General features: G+C 49.6%; 1 protein-coding gene across 8 annotated transcripts in view; it reads left to right on the top strand.

Annotated features, from left to right (window-relative positions):
- LOC128336298 (dynein axonemal assembly factor 8-like) overlaps positions 1 to 22,163 on the top strand; it is a 93,438-nt gene that overhangs the window by 47,706 nt on the left and 23,569 nt on the right. For 5 of the 8 annotated variants that reach the window (XM_053275661.1, XM_053275658.1, XM_053275659.1 and 2 more), the window contains 11 exons: positions 22 to 331; positions 3,330 to 3,427; positions 4,539 to 4,693; positions 8,122 to 8,269; positions 9,191 to 9,322; positions 10,872 to 11,069; positions 14,362 to 14,694; positions 15,784 to 15,846; positions 16,401 to 16,454; positions 18,113 to 18,282; positions 20,773 to 20,968. In XM_053275661.1, coding sequence (XP_053131636.1) covers positions 22 to 331; positions 3,330 to 3,427; positions 4,539 to 4,693; positions 8,122 to 8,269; positions 9,191 to 9,322; positions 10,872 to 11,069; positions 14,362 to 14,694; positions 15,784 to 15,846; positions 16,401 to 16,454; positions 18,113 to 18,282; positions 20,773 to 20,968 — 1,857 coding nt within the window. The remainder of the gene's footprint in view (positions 1 to 21; positions 332 to 3,329; positions 3,428 to 4,538; positions 4,694 to 8,121; positions 8,270 to 9,190; positions 9,323 to 10,871; positions 11,070 to 14,361; positions 14,695 to 15,783; positions 15,847 to 16,400; positions 16,455 to 18,112; positions 18,283 to 20,772; positions 20,969 to 22,163) is intronic. The other 3 variants (XM_053275660.1, XM_053275662.1, XM_053275663.1) reach the window with 3 other exon arrangements.

Raw genomic sequence — 22,163 nt, 5'->3', positions numbered from 1 at the left:
TATTTTCTGCCTTGTCCACAGCCCCGCTGCCTCCTCCTTACACCCAAGAGGAAGTGCCCCCAGTGGTCGCACTCAGCCTGCGAGGGCCTCAAGCTCGGAGCGTCCTGCGAGACATCATGGGCCCCTCTGACCCACAGCTGGCCCGCCTGACCGACCGCAACTCTATCAACGCCATCTACGGCACAAGCCGGGCAGAGGCCCTGGCCTACTTGCCTCACACGGAGAGCCGCGTCCACAGGGAGCTGTGCGTCTGGTTTGGCGGGAGAGTCTGCTGCGACGGGATGCTTCGTGACCGGCTCCCCGAGCTCGCCTGCAAATGCAAGAGAGCAAGGTGATGGCGCCTGGGTGGTTCCGAGACGTCAGGATTCCGGGAGAAAGGGCTTGTGGGTCATTCATGGGAGGCCAGACGAGGACGGACTGTAGCATTCAGCATCTGAGCCCCTGGCTGTCACCTAAGCCTGGAGTTCTCAAATTTGGGTTCCCAGATATCGAGGGACTACAACTCCCATCATCCTCTGCCATAGTGGTTGAAGGCCATTGTGGCAGGGGATGGTGGAAGTTGTAGGAAGTGTCCCCTGTAACAGGGATTCTCAGATATTGTTGACTACAACTTCCGTCATCCCCAGCCAAAGGCTGTTGGCGCTGGGGATGATGGGAGTTGTAGTCAACATCTGGGAATCCCTCTTACAGGGAACACTGTATCCAGCAATATCTGGGGACACAACTGCGAACTCCCAGTCAGTGTTCCCTGTAACAGGAGTTCCCAGAGGTTGTTAACTACAGCTCCCATCGTCCCCAGCCAAAGGCCATTGCAGCAGGGGATGATGGGAGTTCTAATCAACAACATCTAGGGATCCCTGCTCCAGGGAACACTGGTTGTAGTCCAACAATATTTGGGGGTTCCCCAATGTTGTGGACTGCAATTCCCATCATCTCTAGCAGCAATGGTCTTTAGCTGGGCATTTGGGGAATTGTAGTCAAGAAAATCTGGGACTCTCTGTTTCAGGGAACCTTGTCCCTGATCTAGAGCTTCTAAAGAATGAGGGAGGCTGCTAGAACACAGTGCGAGACAGACTCTAGCAGTATAGTATTATCTTTTTGCCCATTCCACTGTTAAACACTCTGGAATTTTTGAGACTGGGGGTGTGCATGGAACCGGTTTGAATGGTTCAGTTTGAATCTGGATTGGATTCGAACTGGTCCTGTTCCGGATTCGGCCAGACCAGGTCCGGTTCGGCCACTGAACTACCTCGCACATCCCTATTTGAGACAGGAGTAAGCCATCTTCCCCTGAGCCAAGACCATGGACACTGCTTGCATGCACTCTAGGCGGCCAGCAACCTAATTTGCATGTATTTCCCCCCTTGTATATATTTGAGGACAGCCAACTAATTTGAAACTCTCCAGGGGATTAATAATCTGCTTTCCGGCTGATTCACAGCACCATTCCAAAATATAGGCTTCTGCTTGTGCTACTAAAGGCAGCACAAGACAATATCACCTTTAATACACAAAATCTGCCGTTTCTGTTTAGAGGAAAGAGCTTGAATCTCTCTCTTTAATGGTCCCCAATTACTGTTAACACGCCCCAGAATCAAAGGAGATTCAAGGAAGAAGAATGCCCTCCCCACATTAATCTGGGATTAAAAGAGGTGAACATCATCCTGCCTACTAGACCCCAATCCAGGAGGTCACTTGGGATGGTAATACAGGAGAACCCCATTATTTGCAGGGGTTCAATTCCATGGTGGAGGGCTGCAGAGAGCAAATCATGCGTGATGGATCATGAGGTTCCTGGACTGCCAGAAATCGGCTAGAAATTGGCTGAAAATAGGTGCCCCCCCAAAAAAATAATTCCCCAAAGTGCCTACCACACTCTCAAGTAGTCCACAGTTCTGAAAATCGGCTGAAAACTGGTTTTGCCCCATTTTTTGTTTAAAGGAGCCATAAAATGGCTCCCAAAAACAAAATGGCGGCTAGAAATGACCTCCGAGGTCATTTCCAGCCACCCCTGACCCTGTGGATACATGGGTTTAACCCTTTCCCCCCGCCCCTCCCTGCATATGCCAAGGTCGGGTGCTAATGGGCACTCAGTGGGCAATCCAAGCAATACTTTGGAGAGTTCCTTGCAATATCTTAGAGCTGGGTCCCCAACCTTTTAAAAACAAGAGTACCCCTTCTGTCTCAAACCTTCAGCACAGGTACCCCATAGAGATTTTTAGTGTGTGTACATGCACACACGAATTTAAATGTTACAGTTATGAGACAGGCTACTTCAGTCACGGGCTTGCATCCATACCAAGTTACTCATGAGTACTCCCATTGGAATGAATAGGACAAGTAAACTTTCCCCATGAATTTCAATAAGACTGATTTTGAGTAATTTAATCTGGATACAAACCAGTGACTGCAGTAGGCTGTCTCATTACACTTATATTTGTGTGTATGTACGCACATATGTACATAGAAGCACAAATTTAAAATGTTAGGGAGACACACACTCAGCCTCTGGCTCACAACCACACTAAGTTACGCATAAGCAGTCTTACTATTCATTTCAATGGGAGTACTCAGTGCTAATTTTCTGAAGCCTGTCAGTCAGGCTGAGGGGAGGAGCATGCTGAGCTTCAGCACATAGCCAGCCAATCAAGAGCAGAGGAGAGGATTATGTGTGCCCTCCCCTTCTACAGGGCACACAGTTCTGAGGATGTGTTGGCTTCAAGCCACCATTCCTCAGATGGCTCTGAGTAGCCCCTGGGAGCCCTCCAAGTATCCCTAAGGGTACTAGCAGGGATTCCCAGATGTTGTTGACTACAACTCCCAGCATCCCCAGCTGCAATAGCCTTTGCTTGGGGATTATGGGAGTTGTAGTCAACAACATCTGGGAATCCCTGTCAGAGGGGATCCTGGGACACAAGTGTGCATGGCGATCCCACCTGAATTGGGATCTGGAGGAGAGCTGGTCATGTGGTAGCAAGCATGACTTGTCTCCTTAGCTAACCTGGCTCCGCCCTGGTTGCATATGAATGGGAGACATGATGTGTGAGCACTGGAAGATATTCCACTTAGAGGATGGAGCCACCCTGGGAAGAGCAGAAGGTTCCAAGTTCCCTCCCTGGCAGCATCTCCAAGCTAGAGCTGAGAGAGACTCCGGCCTGCAACCTTGGAGAAGCCGCTGCCAGTCTGTGTAGACAATACTGAGCTAGATGGACCTATGGTCTGACTCAGTATATGGCAGCTTCCTATGTTCCTATGAATTTCAGATCACAACTGCATCTTGTGTTTGTCTTTCTACATATTTCTGTTTTCCCCACATTTGCATTTCCTAGGCCTTTGTCTCTTCGAGGAGATGCTGATCAAGCAAAGAGTGACTTCCAGGATTCAACATCGGCTGTGTCATCAGCGACCCTCGTTTCCACCACCAAAGGTTGTTCATGTGAAGCAAATCTTCCAGCAGGGATACAGGTTCCTTCATTGCAGCACTGTCCTTCACGCTGCGGCCAGGACATGCATGTTAGGACGTAAGAGGAAAGGCGGGGAAAGCTCAGCTCATGAGATGCGCTGGTTTATTTTTATATATCAGCTCTGGCATTCTATTCACTTGTCCTTTGGCAAAGGCTGTATGTTTGTGAGAGAACAGCAACAAGCTGTTCCCAACAGAACACATCAAATTTCCCTATCGCCCATCTTGTCACAGGCCCAGATGATGAATTTGTAAGGTGGGCAATGGAAATGGATTTCATTGTGGCCCATTTGGACTCTGGAAGACATACACCAGGTTTGCTCTTCAAATAGAAGATGCTCTCCTGCTTCCCAAAGGGAAAAACTAGGTCTTCACTGGGTAGGGCCTTCCTATAGGAGCACTACAGATAATGGCTCTTCTCATGATCAGTGAGAAGAACTTCTGGTGGAGAGAACTCTCTGGTCATAGCGCTTGCTCCGTTAACCTCGTTTAAGGAGAGGGGGAATTAGGCAGCCTAACCACTTTGGAACCACCAGGCTTGCTCGCAAGCCCGGTAGTTCCAACAATCAGTAGAAAGCGAGCTAGGCCCCCTTAGCCCACTTTCTACTGATCGTGAGAATTGTTGCTTTGTGCTTTAAAAACTGTTATAAGCATTTAAAGCTTCATTGCAAATGTGGCCACTGCAGGCCCGATGGTCAGGACCATAAAAGCACAATAGCACTCTGAACGCTGAAGGTCTTGCAATGCTATCACTTCTTTTCCATCTCTAGGGGTGCAGATTTTGTCAAAACTCACCATGAGCATTCGTCCCTCTAGATGGCCCCAACCATCCCAGCTGGCTCAAAGTTGCTAAACTACAGCTCCCATCACCCCCCAGATACAATTTATTGTGCCTAGGGATGATGGGAGTTGTAGTTCATCAACACCTGGTGTACCATTGGCTGGGAACCCTTGAAGTAGGAAATAGAGTTTTCCTGACTCACACACAAGCCAGGGTGAGGAGGGGGCACGGCTCCATTTCATGTCTGTATCAGTCCACAGTCAATATGATGCCCTCTGTGTGCTTATTCCCCAGGAGATGTTATTTTGGTGGCTTCCCCAGCGGTGCCTCCTCATACTTACGGCCTTGTGATTTCTGTCTGCACTCAGAGAGGATTTGCTCTACAAGGAACCAAGCAGCTGAGGCTGTCCCCCAGGCAAGCTCTCCTGCTCCGTATTCCAGCAAGTCAGGTAATAAAGACCCTGCTTTTCTGTAGCAGTGACTCTGACCCAAATCTGATGCGAAAGTGCATAGGGAGAAATTCTTCTCCCTCTCCCATAACACTAGAAGCAGGGGTCATCCCATGAAATTGATTGGCATGAAATCTCGGACCAACCAACGGAAGTACTTTTTCACACAACGCATCATGTGGGATTCTCTGCCACGAGATGTGGTGACAGCCAACAACCTGGATGGCTTGAAGAGGGGTTTGGATCACTTCATGGAGGAGAGGTCTATCAATGGCTACTAGCTGGAGGGCTATAGGCCATCTCCAGCCTCAAAGGCAGGATGCCTCTGAGTACCAGTTGCAGGGGAGTAACTGCAGGAGAGAGGGCACGCCTTCATCTCCTGCCTGTAGGCTCCCAGTGGCATCTGGTGGGCCAGTGTGTGGAACAGGATGCTGGACTCTATGGGCCTTGGGCCTGATCCAGCAGGGCTGTTGTTATGTTCTTATGATGGCCTTCCTGGTCCGCTGCTGTCCTGTTCCTACTCCTGCATATCTCCTCGGCTGTGACCACAGCACAGCTCCCTACTCCCATCATCCTAATGTAAATGTAACATGAAGCTTGTTCCCTTTGAGGGTAGAAGGAGCTTTATCACTGCAGGTGTGAGGGATGTTAAACAGAGGCCCTGTATTACAGCTACATGCGCTAGAGGGTGTTGCATTTCCCGCCACCGACGTTCACAATTTGCTACTGAAAACTGTGCCACAAAGGAGCCAAAGAAGCAGATCTCTGTGGTCTGTGTGGACAGGTGCTGAAACACATCATAAGGTCATTCTCACAACCAGGTAGGACAGGGCTAGGACAGGTAGGGCTGGTCGTGTGAAACCCCAGGATTGCCCCCAATCTTGCTGAGCCTCTCTCAGGTAGCCCTGATTTAAAACCCAGGCTTATAGTGAGGTAGGATTAAAAGCGTGCACCTCGTACCTCACTCGCCGGTCATGCTGGTGGTCGGGTGGTCATCAGCCATCTTGACTATAGAGCGTGTGTGGGGGACTTGGCAGCAGGGAGGTTTCCCAGTTCACCACGCGGCTCGCATGGTGGGTTGTGGAATACCTGGTGGTCCGGCTTCCTTCCCCCCTCCCCTGCTCCCAATTACCACCAGGTCTGCTGCAGCATCGGTCATGTGGGCACGTGTGTTGCAAAGCCCAGAAGAGGCTCGGATCTTCTGGGGGGAGGCAGGTAGGATCCCCTCACCAGCCTGCTTCACTCTGGTCATGTGAACAACCATAATGCGCGCCACCTTGTCTGATACTGAGAACGTTATGGTCAAGCGTATGGAAGAGTAGGCAGGCATGTGGCAGGGTCCAAAGGAGTCAGGGAGGCTGGGATCAGGATCCCCTGGATGGGGTTGGACTCTGCGAAGTCCCACTGGTAGTGGTTTGGTACAATGACCACGGCGAATATGTATATACCGCTTTCCAAAGCCGCTTACATAGATATAAATAAATAAAATGGCTCCCTGTCCCCAAAGGGCTCACAGTCGGAAGAGGAAACAAGACAGACCCCAGCAACAGCCACCGGAGGGATGCTGTGCTGGGGAGGGATAGGGCCAGTTGCTCTCCCCCTGCTCAATATAAAGAGAATCGCCGCTTTTGAAAAGGTGCCTCTTTGCTCAGTTCGTATTGTCCTGGAGGCGGGGCACTGAATCAAAGCAGCCCTTACCAGCCACCTAAAAAGGTACAGTCCAGACCCAGATTTATCACCTCAGTGAGAAGAAGGCCAACATCAAGATGCTGATCAGCCCTTCTAGGTGTTTCTCAGCCGGGAAGTCCTCCTTTCCCTAACACATTTGCAAAGGCTGGAGGCCTGTTCACTAGGCAGGACAAGCATCTTACCCAGCTTTGGGAGCTCTGTGTGCCCCCGATTTTCGGCCACGTGCAAGTAAAAAGCAAGGTGGTGGAGAGCATGACCATCTCCTAAGCATCAGCTGGGTGGAGTGAGCAACTTGCAGGCCTTACCCAGATTCCATCCCCCACTTTTGAACTAAGTCGGAGGAAAAAACTTTCTACCCAGCTGGTGCTTAGCAGAGTAGGTTACTCGTGCGCGGCCGAAAACCGGGACTCAGAATGTGGGGCTATTTCTTGGCACCTGAATCTGTATCCGGACAGTTCCAGAAATAGTCCTTGTCATTAAGGCAATGATTCACTGCAGTGATTCATCACAGTATTTACGTCGTTTTGTCAGGAAGTTGCCCCTCGGTGACGCAGGGAGAGGTTGCCAAACCAAATTGCCTTCTCATCCCACGGGAGGCTTTAACTGTCTACAGGCTTGTCACCGACAATCTGGGATCCATCTCAAGGGTTAGGGTCTCCATTTGCAATATTACAAGTTAGACCCCCACCCCCAAAGAGGAGAGCCATATCTTCCCTTAAAAGTGAACCTAATGATGACTTCCCTTTGGGCTTGTTCTCACGACCTGGGCAATTGTAGTTAAAGGGTTAACGATGATCGCTGAGCCAGATCTAAGGACCGGCCCTAGGTAAATAAACTGCTCTGGGAACTTGGTTAACTGACTCCATGCACATAACTGCCATTTCGCCAATCGCTCCCAGAGCAGAATTCATCAGCGGCCGTCCCACCTGGTTGCATCATAGGGTGAGGTGAAGCAGTGAGGTCGTAAGGAGATAGGATAGCTTGGGACTGGCTACTCTGACTGGCAGTGGCTCTCCAAGGTTTCAGGCAGGAATCTTCCCCTGGAGATGCTGCCAGGGACTGAACCTGTGACCTTCTGCAGGCCAAGCAGATGCTCTACCACTGAGCTGCGGCCCCATCCCCTAAAGAGAATATCTGAAAGTACACAGCACTCATATTTCCATCCAAATGCAAACTAGGGCAGATCCTGCTTAGAAAAAGGGACAAGGAGTGGAGACCCTGGAATGGGGTGACGGATGCCTTGGTGGCCCCCAGACCAGTGTTCCCTCTAACAAGGATTCCCAGATGTTGTTGACTACAACTCCCAGAATCCCCAGCTGCCATGGCCTTTGGCTGGGGATTATGGGAGTTGTAGTGCTGAAAGGCATCTCCTCATACTGTGTGGGAGATGGCAATGGTAAACCCCTCCTGTATTCTACCAAAGAAAACCATACGGCTCTGTGGTTGCCAGGAGTCGACACGGACTCGACGGCACAACTTACTTTACCTTAGTCAACAGAATGTGGGAATCCCTGTTAGAGGAAACACTGCCCCAGACCCCCTGCTTCCCAGGGACATTTGTCCCCCACTGCCCTGACTTCTCCATTATCCCTGTACACCTGTGAGGATGTTCCCCATCTGCAAGCACTTGAATGTGCAGATATCCAGTCGATATTGGGGTGCTCAGTACTTTTCGGTTACCTTGATAACTGGGGAGGTGAGTCACTGACATTTGAAATTGCTGGCTTGTGTCATTGCAGGTGGCCATATTTTGTCCCAGCAGGACTTCACGGCCACCTGAGAGAAGCTTCTCAGGGGACAACCTTCCGGTTCAGCCACACACCCATTGCCTCGCTTTGGTGCTGCGAAAGGAAAATTCCAGCCACCATGTCCCTGCCCTGCTGAAAGGTAACGGCCTTGTTCACCCAATTGTTCACATATCCTTAATCGCTAACAGGTTGCCGCTGATACGCTGCTCTCCCTCTTCTCTTCCCTACCTGCCACTTCTCTCGAGAGAAAGGAATTTAAGAACTGCTTGGATATTTGGCTTATGTAAGCAACCGAGGATGGTGTATTTGACATCGAAACTGGTTTTGTTTTAACTTGTAACATCTGGTGGATGGTATTTTTATCCTTGCGTAAGAAAGAGGCGGTGGAAGAATCGTTCAAATATTTCTTCAGGGAGGGACAAGGAACTGTGAGCTCAATCCCTATGAAGGGAGAGAAATGCCCAAGTGGGAGAGAGGAAATCTTTTGAATGATTGCCACTGAGGAAGACTGCACTACAGTTAAGACACGTTTGACAAAAGTCACTGAGTTACAGCCCCATCTTTGTACATTCAGACTGTTCTATGCTTATGAAGACTGCAGAGTAACTTTGGGAACCATCTCATGCCTGAAAAACATCCAATGACAGGCCTGCTCAACTTTGCCCCCCACCCCAGCTGGTTTTGGACTACAACTCCCACAATCCCCAGCCACAGTGGTCAATAGCCAGGGATTATGGGAGATGTAGGCCAACATCTGCAGGAAGGCCAAAGCTGAGCAGTTCTGTCCTATGAGAACCAGCCTTCTGATAGGCAGGTATCTCCCTGCTAAAAGCAATGGCCCGTCCACCTGTGTGGTTTGCCACGACTAGAAGTCTGCTATGACTGCTGAACATTTATGTGATGACGACAACTAGATCTGTTGTACATGTGCTGTGATGCACCATGGCAGTTCTGTAATGGGGAGCTAGAAATACGATCCATTCTGTTACATTGTGCCATAAATAGATGCCACCATCTTCCTTGCATTCTCCACTCTTTGCTTCTGTGTTTTTTATCCTAGGTCTGATGAACGGACTAGCAGAGAAAGGCTTCTTGGGGGAAATCCAAAGCAATTTGAACTCCAGTGTCAAACCAGAATTGGATCTGTGCTTTCATGCAGTTTCTTATACTGAGACCGCGCTACATTCTCTGGGTGCGTCGCGGCAGTGGATAAACTAAGATCCTGCCTATTAAGTATTAAGATTCTAAAGGTAGCAAGGGAGCTTGTGGAGCAGAGTGGCAAATCCATGAAGTTCCAGGTTCAGTGCTTGCCTCTCCTATTTTATTGATTTAGGAACATAGGAAGCGGCCATATGCCGAGTCAGACCCTCGGCCCATCTAGCTCCGTATTGCCTCCCCAAACTGGCAGCATCTTCTCCCAGACTGCAGGCAGGAGCCTCTCTCAGCCCTATCTTGGAGATGCTTCCAGGGAGAGAACTTTGAACCATCTGCTCTTCCCAGAGCAGCTCCATCCCCTGAGGGGAAGATCTTCCAGTGCTCACACATCAAGTCTCCCATTCATATGCAACCAGGGCAGTCCCTGCTTAGCTAAGGGGACAAGTCATGCATGCTACCACAAGACCAGCTCTCCTTTCCCAATTTATTTTATATTATAAAAATAATCTCAAGGCGGCTTACAATACATTTTTTAAAAATGCAAAACTATTAAACAAAACAATGCAAATATAATATTACATTGGAATATTAAAAATACAAATCTAATTGAAAGTAATTGACATACATAACAAAACTGCAAAACACGACACAGAGCAGCAGCAGCAACAAGAAAACTGAGCTCATTTAAAAGCCTGGGTAAAAAGTGAAGATTTCACTTGCTTTCTAAAAACTGTGATCAAAACAGGAGCGGATGCCCACCAGGAGAGCATTCCAAAGCCTGGGGGCCACAACAGAGAAGGCCCTGTCCTGTGTGCCTGACAGCCAAGCCTCTCTCATCATCGGCACGCTGAGCAGAGCCCCCTCTGATGAGTTTGCAAAGTGGGCAGAAACCTTGGGAGCAGGCAGTCCTTCAGATATCCAGGGCCTAAACCGTTAAGGGCTTGAAACGTCAAAGCCAGCACCTTGAACTGGACCTGGAAAAACTTGGCAGCCAATGTAGCTCTTTAAAAATGGGCATAATATGGTCCCAGTGGACAGCTCAGGATAAAACCCTAGCTGCCACGTTTTGCACTAACTGTGCAGTTTTCAAATAGGCTTCAAGGGCTCAGTACTATGCACTCAGTGGAGGGCTTAGGCACTAAATCCCAGCTTCCTCCCCTAATTCAGGAGCTGTGTGCTCCCAATGCTTGCTCGTTAAAAACAAGGTCAGAGGCGGGGACCTTGATCCTCAGTCAAACCTCAGCTGGGTAGGATGATTTTTCAGAGAAGTGACTGGCCCAGAGTCACCCAGCTAGGATCACGGCTGAATGGGGTTTTGAACTTGGGTCTCCCCAGTCCTAGTCCACGCTGGCTCTCTTGCTTTTAACTGGCACATGATCGGAAATCAGGATTGTGCCCAGCTCCAAAATTAGGATAGGAAGCTTCTCCTACCCAAATGTCAACTGTGTGAACTGGCCTTTTTGTCCATTTGGCTAAGAATCCACTTTAAATCTGGATACAAACACAGTGATCTCGGCAGCCATGCCCCTGAGGTCCATCAGCTCCCTCTGGATTCTCTAGTTTGAGGATTTTTCTCGCCTTTTTAGGTGGCAGCTTTAGTGCTGTGCCAGATTCTGGTAGCATCCCCCTGAATATTTCATGCCACAGGAGGTATGCCTCAGATCCTGAGATGGAACAGATCGTCTTGTTGACCCTGACCGGCAAGGAAGCCATGAAGAGTGCTGGCTGCTTCCTTCACCAGATCCTTACGCTTGGCTGCGGGAAGCAGGAAACTCAGACACCAGGTAGGTCACTGCTTCAGGCCTCCACAGCTAGGAGTCTTCATCTGCTAACTGGGCAAAGAAGCCCCCTTTGAAATGGTGATTCTCTTGTATTTAGCAGAGGGAGAGCAACTGGCCCTATCCACCCCCAGCACAGCATCCCTCCAGTGGCTGCTGCTGGTGTCTACCTTGATTCTTTTTAGATTGTGAGCCTTTTGGAGACAGGGTACCTTCTCGTTTGTTATTTCCTCATCTACACTGCTTTGGATAATTTGGTTGAAAAGCAGTATATAAATAGGAGGAGGAGGAGGAGGAGGAGGAGGAGGAGGAGGAGGAGGAGGAGGACTGAATAAGGACTACGTATTAAGGAGAAAGACTGGGTAAAGGGAAGGAAAATCTTGATAATGGTAGGCAGAAGGCTCCATGTTCCCTCCCTGGCAGCATCTCCAAGATAGGGCTGGGAGAGATTCCTGCCTGCACCCTTGGAGAAGCTGCTGCCAGTCTGTGAAGACAATACTGAGCTAGATAGACCAATGGTCTGACTCAGTATATGGCAGCTTCCTATGTTCCTATGGCCGGTGATCTTTGCAAATTCTCAAACAGAGTCCACATTGGCAAAAAACCTTTAACACGAGAGCCATTTCCCACTGTGCTGACTGCTGCACAGTGCTGTGCATTTCTCAGTGCTGGGAGGGTCCTCAAGAGAGACGGAGCCTTCTCCTCTGAGCTCTAGGAGGAAAGCGCTGGGGAGGGCGACACTTCCCAGGACTCTGTGCAGGCCTCCCAAGATGGCGCCGGGGTTCCAGAGGGCTCCGTTTCCCCTTAAAGGAGCCCGACCCCTGCCATGCTGAGCAGGACACAGCACGAGAGGCGGCCGTCTCTGGATGGTGCCAGGGGGACTGTGCAGAATCTTCAGCTTTGGCCAAAGCTTCACATGGGCCCAATAAACAGAGAGCCAAGGAGCCACACTTAAAGCCTGTTCACACAATCATTTGAATCTCAGTTTAATGTGGGTTACCAACTTTGAAGTGACTGGACCCATGCCAAGGTGACTTATGGTCCAAGATTCCCACTGTGGTCTGGATTTATTTTTAATTTAATTTAATTTAATTTAATTTAATTTAATTATTTACATATTTTATACCGCCCCAAACTTACGTCTCTGGGCAGTTTACAACAGATAACACTGATGTCATTAGTGGATTAATGGATTAACACTAATGTCAGTAACCCACATTAAACCAAGATTCAAACCATTGTGTGAACAGGACTTGTGGGTTGATGGGGGCTGCCATGGCCCTCTGGCCTTACAATGAAGAGCACTGCCCTATACCAAAGTGCACTGAGGTCATGGCTGAATCACAGATCCTGAGCGAGCTCCATGATGCTCAGTTTCCTGTTACGGAAGTCATGGTGGAATTTATCTAAGGAGGACCTGCGTGCGTGATGATTGCAGTGCCATGTAAAAGGACTGGGCTCCCAAATTTCTGATGCACTCAAAGCGAGCCCAATTTGCAAACACAAACATGAATTCATTCCTTGTGTGTGCCAGGCTGATGATACAGTCTACTTTATATCTATAATTAATCCGCCTTCCAAGGGAAGCATTACCAGAGAAGGTCTAAAACCTATAATTATGTGTGCTTCTGTGCAAAAGCACTTACATCTGATTGTGCTCTCAGCATACCTCGAGAGGCCCATTGTAGCCTGCTGCTCTGTAGGGCTTGTTCCTTTCTTTCCGTTCAGGTAGGGGAATCGTACATCAGCCCCCAGAAACCTTTTCTCCCTTTTAAATCCTAAGCAGAGCAAGGACTCTGCCTTTGAAACACATTTCAGTAACCAAACAGGACCAGTCTTGTCACTAGGGATGATCCCCAAAGGCTGTCTAAGGGCCAAGGCATCAATGAGGCGGTATGGTCCAAACACAAGGACTATGCCACCTTACATTTCACTTGGCGAGCACGTAAGAGCCCATTCCTGTGTGAAAATCATACCCTACATTTAGGGATGTGCGAACTGGCTCGAGGTTCTGAACCACCCGCTTCACACTGTGCAGAATGTCTGCCGATATGGTTATAAATCTCTTTTTTTATTATTATTATTATTATTACTATTATTATTATTACATTTATATCCCGCTCTTCCTCCAAGGAGCCCAGAGAGGTGTACTACATACTTAAGTTTCTCTTTCACAACAACCCTGTGAAGTAGGTTAGGCTGAGAGAGAAGTGACTGGCCCAGAGTCACCCAGCTAGTTTCATGGCTGAATGGGGATTTGAACTCGGGTCTCCCCGGTCCTAGTCCAGCACTCTAACCACTACACCACGCTGGCTCAACAACAGAATAAACTTCACAGGATATGTAATGAAAGGAATGAAGATAGGATCCCTGTCCCAACTCACAGTCTCTATCTCTATCTCTATCTCTATCTAGCTATCTAGCTATCTGTTTTAAATTTCCAAACAACCAAGAAACAAAACAAAAGAAAACATTAAAAACAAAAAACAAAAAAACAAATATGACATCTCACCATTGTCCAATACATCAACTTGGATTCCACTTCTTCACCCCATCCCCTCTTATCATTTCATTCTGGTTCATTAACGATTGAATAACCTATCCAATAAATATCAAAATTAAAAGTATACAATTAGTGGCCTTATTTACAAAGAGAATCCAGATCTCGGATGTGGAGTTAAACCATGTACCAAATTATAGTGTATAAAAGAGCCAGCGTGGTGTAGTGGTTAGAGTGCTGGACTAGGACCAGGGAGACCCGAGTTCAGATCTCCGTTCAGCCAGGACTTCCAGTGACTGTTCCTAGTGTCTGTCTTATGTTTCTTTTAGATTGTGAGCCCTTTGGGGATGGGGAGCCATCTTATTTATTTATTTATTGTTTCTCTATGTCAGGCTTCCCCAAACTGCGGCCCTCCAGATGTTGCTGAACTACAACTTCCAGCATACCCAGCCACAAAAAATTGTGTCTAGGGATGCTGGGAGTTGTAGTTCAGCAACATCTGGAGGGCTGCAGTTTGGGGAAGCCTACTCTATGTAAACTGTTTTGGAAACCTTTGCTGAAAGCCTGTATATAAACAGTGGTAGTTGTTGTAGTATAAGAGAACTCTCACTTTCAAAGGAGCCTCTTGGCCCAGTTAGCATGGGTGACTTGTGTAGGGAGGTGAGCAGAAGAGGCCGTTTTAGCCCCGACCCCCTCATTTCCACCTGGCAAGCTAGACAAATGCTGCTGTGGTCAGATATCAAGGAGGGAACTTCCCTCGAGAGGGTGCGGTAATGGCGGCCATGTTTCTCTTGACAGTCTCCGAAGAATCGGAGCCACGATTTGAGCTCCTGGCCCTCAAGTGGCTGCCCTGCCTTACTCGGGTGCAGGCGAAGGAAATCACGCCTTTCGAAGTGGGAGATAAATCCTGGCAAACGAGCCTCGAGGTGCTGATGTCTGGCCCCGCCCTCGTTTGCGTGCTGCGGCGGATCGGCGCCTTTGAGGCTCTTGCAGCGGCCCTGAAGACGCTAAAGCCACATGACACCAAACCTAAGAGGGATGCCTGCGATCTTTGGAGCGTGATGTCATCGACTCCCGAGATCGCCTTCAGACAGGCCGTTCTGTTCTTCACCGAGAGGGATTTCGTCGGCGGTGCGTGGAATAGGCACTTACTTCCCCAAAACAGACACGGAGGGCAGGATCCTACCTTCCTGCTCCCAGACGACCAGAATCTGTTCATGGCCCTGCCGCTCGCACACCCACACGAACGGCACGAGCGATCACCATAGTGGAGATTGGGAGGGGGGAAGCAAACTGGCTCCTCCAGTATCCCATAATGCACTGCGTGAGCAGCAAAGAGGCAGCCCTCAGTACAGCAAAAGAGCTCTTCTCCCTGGCCTCTCAAGCCTCAAAACTTTATGGTTAACATGGCCGCCGGCCGCCTGGAAGCAGTTTAAAAGTGTTGGTGGGACAGACAGCCAGAACGCGAGGTAGGATGGGCTCTGTTTCCCTCCTACCTTACTTTTAGCCTGGGTAGTTAATCTTGGCTAGCCAGACTCGGTGCTGCTGGGCTGGGAGGATTCTCGATGCCCCAGACAACCAGAGATTCCTGGGTTAACCCTCTCCTACCCAGAGATCTCTGGGGGTGAGAACAACCTTCATCACTTCCTCTCCTCCCCCTGGATTTTTGCCGAAACTTTCCTTTTTCTTTGGAGCATGCACAGGGTTTGGAGCCTGGCTGGTTGCTCCACCTACCCAGCTGTCGGCTGTGAGATTGTGCCTCAGCGGCACCCAGATCTACAGCCTGAGGTTGCTACATCACAGTGCCTCCTAGCTGAGCTGCTTCTACCCTGAGCAGTTGAGCGAGTCCTTTGGACTCAGATGCCAAGCGAAGGCCCAGTGTGAACAGGACCCCGTGCCACGGTCAGAGTTGGACTACAACTCCCATCATGTGATGGGGATGATGGGAGTTGAAGTCCAACAGCACCGGAGGACCTGGAGTCGGGAACCCTGGTTCTAATGGATGTACACACAGCACTATCCTGTACACTAAAGCTCGAGAGGGAAGCTCTGAGGCCAACACCAGCTCCCTATGTGTGTCCTGGAGATGCTTTGTGCCCAAGATTTCAAGAGGGCGGTGGGCGTGCCCGTGAGGATTGCATTCTCCTTCCATTCATCCCCTGTGAATGTTTTGACATGTTCTGCTCACTCGCTCAAAAAAACCCCACTGTCGCTTTGCAGATCCCAAATGCCGTTCCGCCCTGAAGTACTTACCCCCTCCTGGAAGGCATCCCGGGTCCAAAGGTAAGACTCGAACTCGTTCCAACTTCACCACACAATGGCCGCATTTGCACATAACACGAAACCAGAGTTGAGGGGGCCAGAGGTTGCCAAACCTGTATGCCCAAATGCAAGACACCGCAGTTCCACGTTACGTGTGAATGCGGCCTACGAGTCAGCTTGTGGAGCTCCCCGCCACAAGATGGGGCAATGGCTGTTGACTTATTTTTAAGAGGGCTAGACAAATGCATGGGTTTTGAGTGATCTGTTGGCAGCTGTTAGTCATGAGGTTATGCGGAGCCTCCATATACAGAGACTGTATACCTCAGAATGCCTGTTGCTGGACGTGATGGACCTTTGGGTTCACTCGGCAGGGCTCGTCTCATGTTCTTAACTTGCTCACCAGCAAAAGGCTACTTCCTGCTCTACAACAAGCCAGCATTTAAACAGGGACAATGTATCAGACTGCAGGCTTGTTCACATGACCTGAAAAAAGAGGGATAATCCCACCCAACCCTACCTGTTGCTCTCGAGTAACTCACACTTCCTACTAAAGTCCATTCACTGTTCTTACACAGCGGCAGCGATCCAGAGAAACCACGCAGAATTGATCTTCCACTACATGCAAGAAGGTAAGGAAGCTGATAAGCTGTCTCGGCTTCCGGGAGAAAGGGGAAGGGGTTGCAGGGGACAGGGGCAGGTGGGGAAAGGGTTAAGAGCCAGTGTGGTGTAGTGGTTAAGAGTGCTGGACTAGGACTGGGAGACCCAGGTTCCAATCTCCATTCGGCCATGAAACTCACTGGGTGACTCTGGGCCAGTCACATATCTCTCAGCCTAACCTACCTTTCAGGGTTGTTGTGAGGATAAACATGAACCATCTGCACTACTCTGGGCTACTCGGAGGAAAAGCGGGATATAAATGTAAGAATAAATTCAGAAATCCCCCCTTTCTTTCCACTGCTTTTTCTCTGCAAATCTCTGCCTCTGCATTCATGTCTTGTAGACACAATCCCGTTTTGGCTGCATAACACCTCGCTGCAGTCTCAGAAGAGCACACACCACAAAAGCACATGGACTGAGTTCTCCATAGGGTGCAAACAAGGCCTTCCACTGGGCGATTTTTCAGGGTGGGACAAGCTGGGGACGGGCAAAATATTTGCATTGTAGTGATCAGGTGCCATTTTAAAAATCTGTTTCCCCACAGGATACCACTGTGAGGTAGGCAGCACTGCCCTCACTCTGCTTTGACTTCCAGTTGCCACATAGCCAGATGTCATTGGCTACATTGGGTTGTCATGATAAAGCCATATCAGAGTGACGGCTATACTGCCTGCCTTCACTCTAGCATCTTGTGGGTTAAAAAGAAAGGATGCAAAATTGCCACAAGCATCAGTCACTTGCATCACCAGGACCATGAGCAGGTGGCAGAAAAGAAAAGAAAGAGCAGAGGTGGGTTTTCGTGAAAATTTCCACCACACTTAAAAAAAAAAATCCCTTTTGAGCTGAAAAAACTTGCTAGCAAAGTTTTGTTTCAGCCCTAAAGCAGAGAGAAGGAGCGGGAGAGCTTGGAGCAGTGGAATAAAAGCAATCCAGTTCACTAGAGGGAAGGGAATGTCGAGGATCAGAGAGCACTCTCCTTGTTCCGAATGAATGGATCATATGCTTCCTCCATCTAAAATGAAATCCCAGTTTCAGGGGAAACATGAATATTGCATTCCAGGTCTTCTGAGACCGATGACTCACATCTCCTAGAAAGAATGAGAAAGGCTTCCCCAGAACCGTGGCTGGCGGTTTTTATAAAGCTTCATGGCAGGAAATGGGGCTAGGATTAGGATCTGGGTCACACCTGTCTTTAACACTGGCCACCTTCTTTTTCCTGCTTTCCTCTTGCTCTGTTTCTGTTCCCCTCCCCCTTGTGTCCAGCCTCATGGCTAACGATTTTGGGGTGAGAGGACTTAAGGCAGAGGTTTCTAAACTTGGGTCCCCAGGTGGCGTTGGACTACAACTCCCATCGCCCCCTGCCACACCTAACAGGGTAACAGAGGATGGTGGGAGTTGTAGTCCAACAGCACCTGGAGATCCACGTTTGACAATGCTGCCTTAAGATTCAGAAGGTGAGCAGGTGAATCTACTACTACTATTACTATGACAAGGAAGAAGAATATTTATATACCGCTTTCCGACAAAAGTCCCCAAAGCAGTTCACATCGAGAAATACATATTATACATATTCCTGCCCGGTCTGCAAAATATTCCTCACCGCATTCGCGTCGGCTTCTTCTTTTTGCAGGCGCTCAGCTCCTCTGCACAGTGCTGTTGGTCAAACCAGGGGTGTGGGCCGGTAACCTGGCGAGGATCCTCCGGAAACTGAACCTAGAGAAATTCCACCTGGTCGGAATGAAGCATCTACGCCTGAAAGCCGAGGATGTCGACGCACTGCTTTCATCCGAAGCGCAACCGGTTCGTGAGAGCCGCCATTGTGTCGCGAGCCAAGAGGCAACAAGTCAAACTAGACAAAGGGCCAGTCCTAAAGGAAAGCTGGTTTTGTGGTAGCCAGCGTGATTTGTCCCCTTTGCTAAGCAGGGCTCATCTTGGTTTGTATTTGGATGAGAGACCACATAGGAACTCTTTAAGAGATGCCCCTAAGGGGTTGGGCCGTAGCTCACTGGAAGCGCATCTGCTTTGCAAGGTGGCATCTCCAGGTAGCATCTGCCAGTCAGTGTAGACAGTACTGAGCTAGATGGACCAAGGGTCTGACTCAGTATGAGGCAGCTTGCTACCGTGGAACAGGGGGGACAAACATTGCTGGGCTGCGGGCCCTGTGGGGGCTCCTAGGGCACGCTCTCACCTCCCCCAGTGATGCTGGAGCCACTGCCAGTGGGTGCTACACATGGCTGGTCACTAGCCACCACTAGAAGCTGGGCCTGCCTCCTTTCGCCACTGCCCATGTGGCCTGTCCAGCCGGCAAGCGTGTTCGGTGCTGGCCTGTCTGAATACTTCTTTCCTCTTTCCTCATGAACGAGGAAGAAGAAGGAAGCACCCAGCCCGACCCATGCAGAAAGTGCTGGCTGGAATGAATGAATGAATGGCCGCCCATCTTACCTGGTACTGGCAACGCCTCCTGTGCTGGTGTGCTGACTTGGACAGGATGGACATAACCAGAACAGGGTAGCGGTAGGGATGTGCGAGCCGGCCCGTATCGAGCCAGGCCCGACATCGAGCCAGCCCGGTTCGGCAGTCTGAGGTCGACCTGGACCAGCCCCCCAAGTAGGGGTGCCAGTCCACATTTGGACCAGACCACCCCCTGCGGAACCGGATCGCACCAGACCACCACCCCCGCAACCAACTTGGGGGGTGGGTTATTCTTGTAAAAGGGGACCCAGCTAGGACTCCCTTTACAAGTACATGGGCTTTCCTAGCCTTAAAAGGCTTCCGTTTAACCTTCAAGTTGTGGGGGCGGGGGCTGAAAAGAGTTCCTTTACCCACAGCGGGGGCTTGGGAGGCAGTGGTAGGACGACTCCTCCCACCCCGCCTGCCTCCCAAATGATTGTTCAGGCCAATCGAGCCCGAGCCACGTGGGGAGGCTCGAAGCCGGTCTGGATTCAAGCCGAATCGGGCTACCGTCCAGCTCAGACATCCCTAGGTAGTGGGCCCGGTGGCAGAGGGGGGCACGCATGTCCTCCACCCTCCCATCCAGTCCCAGGACCACCGCCAGCCCTCCTTTGCCCCTGATGTCCTTGCACCCTGCTGGTGCCACAATAACCCGCCGCCGGAGACAACGTCCTCACCTAGCCTCATGGAACGGCCGCCCCTGGCCAGGCCAGCCATACACCCCTCTGCCTCAAAGAACCGTAGCAACACAGCCACAGCGGGTGAAAGCGGGTGCTTTCTTCTCAAGCACCCGCACTGAGCATCACTAAGTGCTTCCTCTCTTGGCCTTTGACACCCCGCCCAGAATGCAATGAACTGCTGTTTTGTTGTGGCTTTGCTCATCTTATTAACTGTAACGGTGCTTCTCGCTGCAGACTGCAAATCAATCGTGATACTTAATTTTAAAATGAGGATGGGGGTTGATTAAACAGGCCTGATTATAAATCTGAGCTTTACAGCCTCATAAAAAAGCAGATTGATATGCTGTTTACATCGTGAACCGCCTTCCCCCGCTTCAGATCCCATCTTCTGACTTCATCTCATTAGCTCTGCTTATAGGATGGGTGCTGCATATGTTACAATTTCCTTACAAAAGAAGATGGGCAGCTGCCTTCCACTGAGTCAGACCCTTGGTCCATCTAGCTCAGTTTTGTCTACACAGACTGGCAGCGGCTTCTCCAAGGTTGCAGGCAGGAGTCTCTCCCAGCCCTATCTTGGAGATGCTGCCAGGGAGGGAACTTGGAACCTTCTGCCTGCAAGCATGTTGATGCTCTTCCCAGAGCAACCCCGTCCCCTGAAGAGGATTTCTTCCAATGCTCACACGTAGTCTCCCATTCAAATGCAAACCAGGGCAGAGCCTACTTAGCAAAGGGGACTATTCCAGCTCTTGTTGGATCAAGTCCAAGACAGACACTAAAGCAATTTCAGTTTTGTTGTCATGTCGCAATTTGGGGGTGATGTATAAAGCGTCTATGTTTGTTTTAATAGGATACCTTATGTGGGTTCCTTATGGGAGGAACAATATATTGTGATATGTATCGTTAACTGCTCAGTTGATAGACTTCTATATATTCCTTTTATTTTCTTTTTTCCCCTTTTTGTCCTGGCCTTTGCCTTGTCCAATAAAAGTGTGGACCCAGTAAGGTAATTGGGAAGTCCGGAATTGAAGGGGAAATCTGGATGAAAACTGTTTTTTCAGAACCATCCCCAGTGACTGACTTTTGTACTGGTTCGCCGGTCCCTATTTCTGTCTAATTCAACAGGAAAGTCTTCTATAACCCCCTTTTCTTGTCTGCCCAGGACCCTGCTACCTTAGAGGCTCACGCCAGCTACCTGACCTCCGGCTTCTCCTTGGTGCTTTGCCTTCAGCGAGAAAATGCTGTGAAGAAACTTCTGGATTTGCTTGGCCCCGAAGACCCCAAGTGGGCCCAGGCGAGACATCCGTTCTTTTGGAGAGCTCTGTATGGCCTCAGCCCAGTCCGGAATGGCTTTTATGGTGAGTCTAGTCACTTCAGAAAGCTTAGGACCGTGATCTTCACTATCTTCAGCCATTTTTAGAATGTGAGCCCTTTGGGGACAAGGATCCATCTTATTTATTTATTATTTCTCTGTGTAAACTGCCCTGAGCCACTTTTGGAAGGGCAGTATAGAAATCGAATGAATGAATGAATGAATAGATGGTAGACCCTTCCTGTATTCTACCAAATACAACCACAGGGCTCTGGGGTTGCCAGGAATCAAGACCAGAGGCACTCTTAGCCCTGGACTTTGGGGCTGAAGTCTAGGGCCTCCACAGTCCCTGCCCCCCCAAATCCTCTTTAGTCTGCCCCAGGTGGTGTGGTGGCCCATGATGGTGTGGAGCATGATGAGGTTTAATTTGTAGGGGGGGGCACCAAAGGCTTTTAGGTCCAGGCTGCAAAATTATTTAGGTGCACCTCTGGTTGACACCGACTCGACACTTTACCTTTACCTTTATCAACAGAAGTTCTCAGCACAGTCTACACAGAGAAATAAACCCAAAAAATGAATAAGATGGCTCCCTGTCCCCAAAGGGCTCACAGTCTAACAGAAACATCAGGTACACATGAGAAACAGCCACTTGTAGGATGCTGTCCTGGGGTGGGGGGGGTGAACTGGGCCCATTACTTCCGCCCCACCCCACTGAAGATCAGAGTATCGCCACTTTAAAAAGTGCCTCTTTGCTCAGTGAGCAGGGGTACCACGAACAAACACGCAGAGGGACAGAGAAATGAATGGGTGGTAAACGAGGAAAGACGAGTGAACCAATATCCAGCTACCCATATTTACACATAGAGAAAAAGACGGAGACGGCATTCTGTCGGAACGATTTCATTTCCTGATAACTCCATTGCATCCGGCAGCCCCAGGTGGCCCACATGACCCACGATCCCCATTTGGATTTTCCTCGCCCTTTTATTACTCCACTGAAAGGAAGAAGATGTTGATGCGGTGTTTGTAGGAGGAACAGGCCGAGTCATAATGAGAGCGGAGTCAACATAGAAAGGAGACAATGAAGCCATTCTCGGCATAATAGCCTTAAATGTTTGCCGTTACAGTGCCGAACAGTGCTGCCCTTTAAAGCAATTTCTCCAGGAATCGGTGGGCCATCAATCATCCCAGGAGACGAGCCAGAACAGAGGCGATGTTTAATTCATTGCCTGATAGAATCA

Source organism: Hemicordylus capensis, chromosome 13 (assembly GCF_027244095.1).
Source record: "Hemicordylus capensis ecotype Gifberg chromosome 13, rHemCap1.1.pri, whole genome shotgun sequence".
NCBI lineage: Eukaryota > Metazoa > Chordata > Lepidosauria > Squamata > Cordylidae > Hemicordylus > Hemicordylus capensis.
Note: the sequence above shows the minus strand (reverse complement) of the source record. Positions and strands in the feature narration are given on the sequence as shown.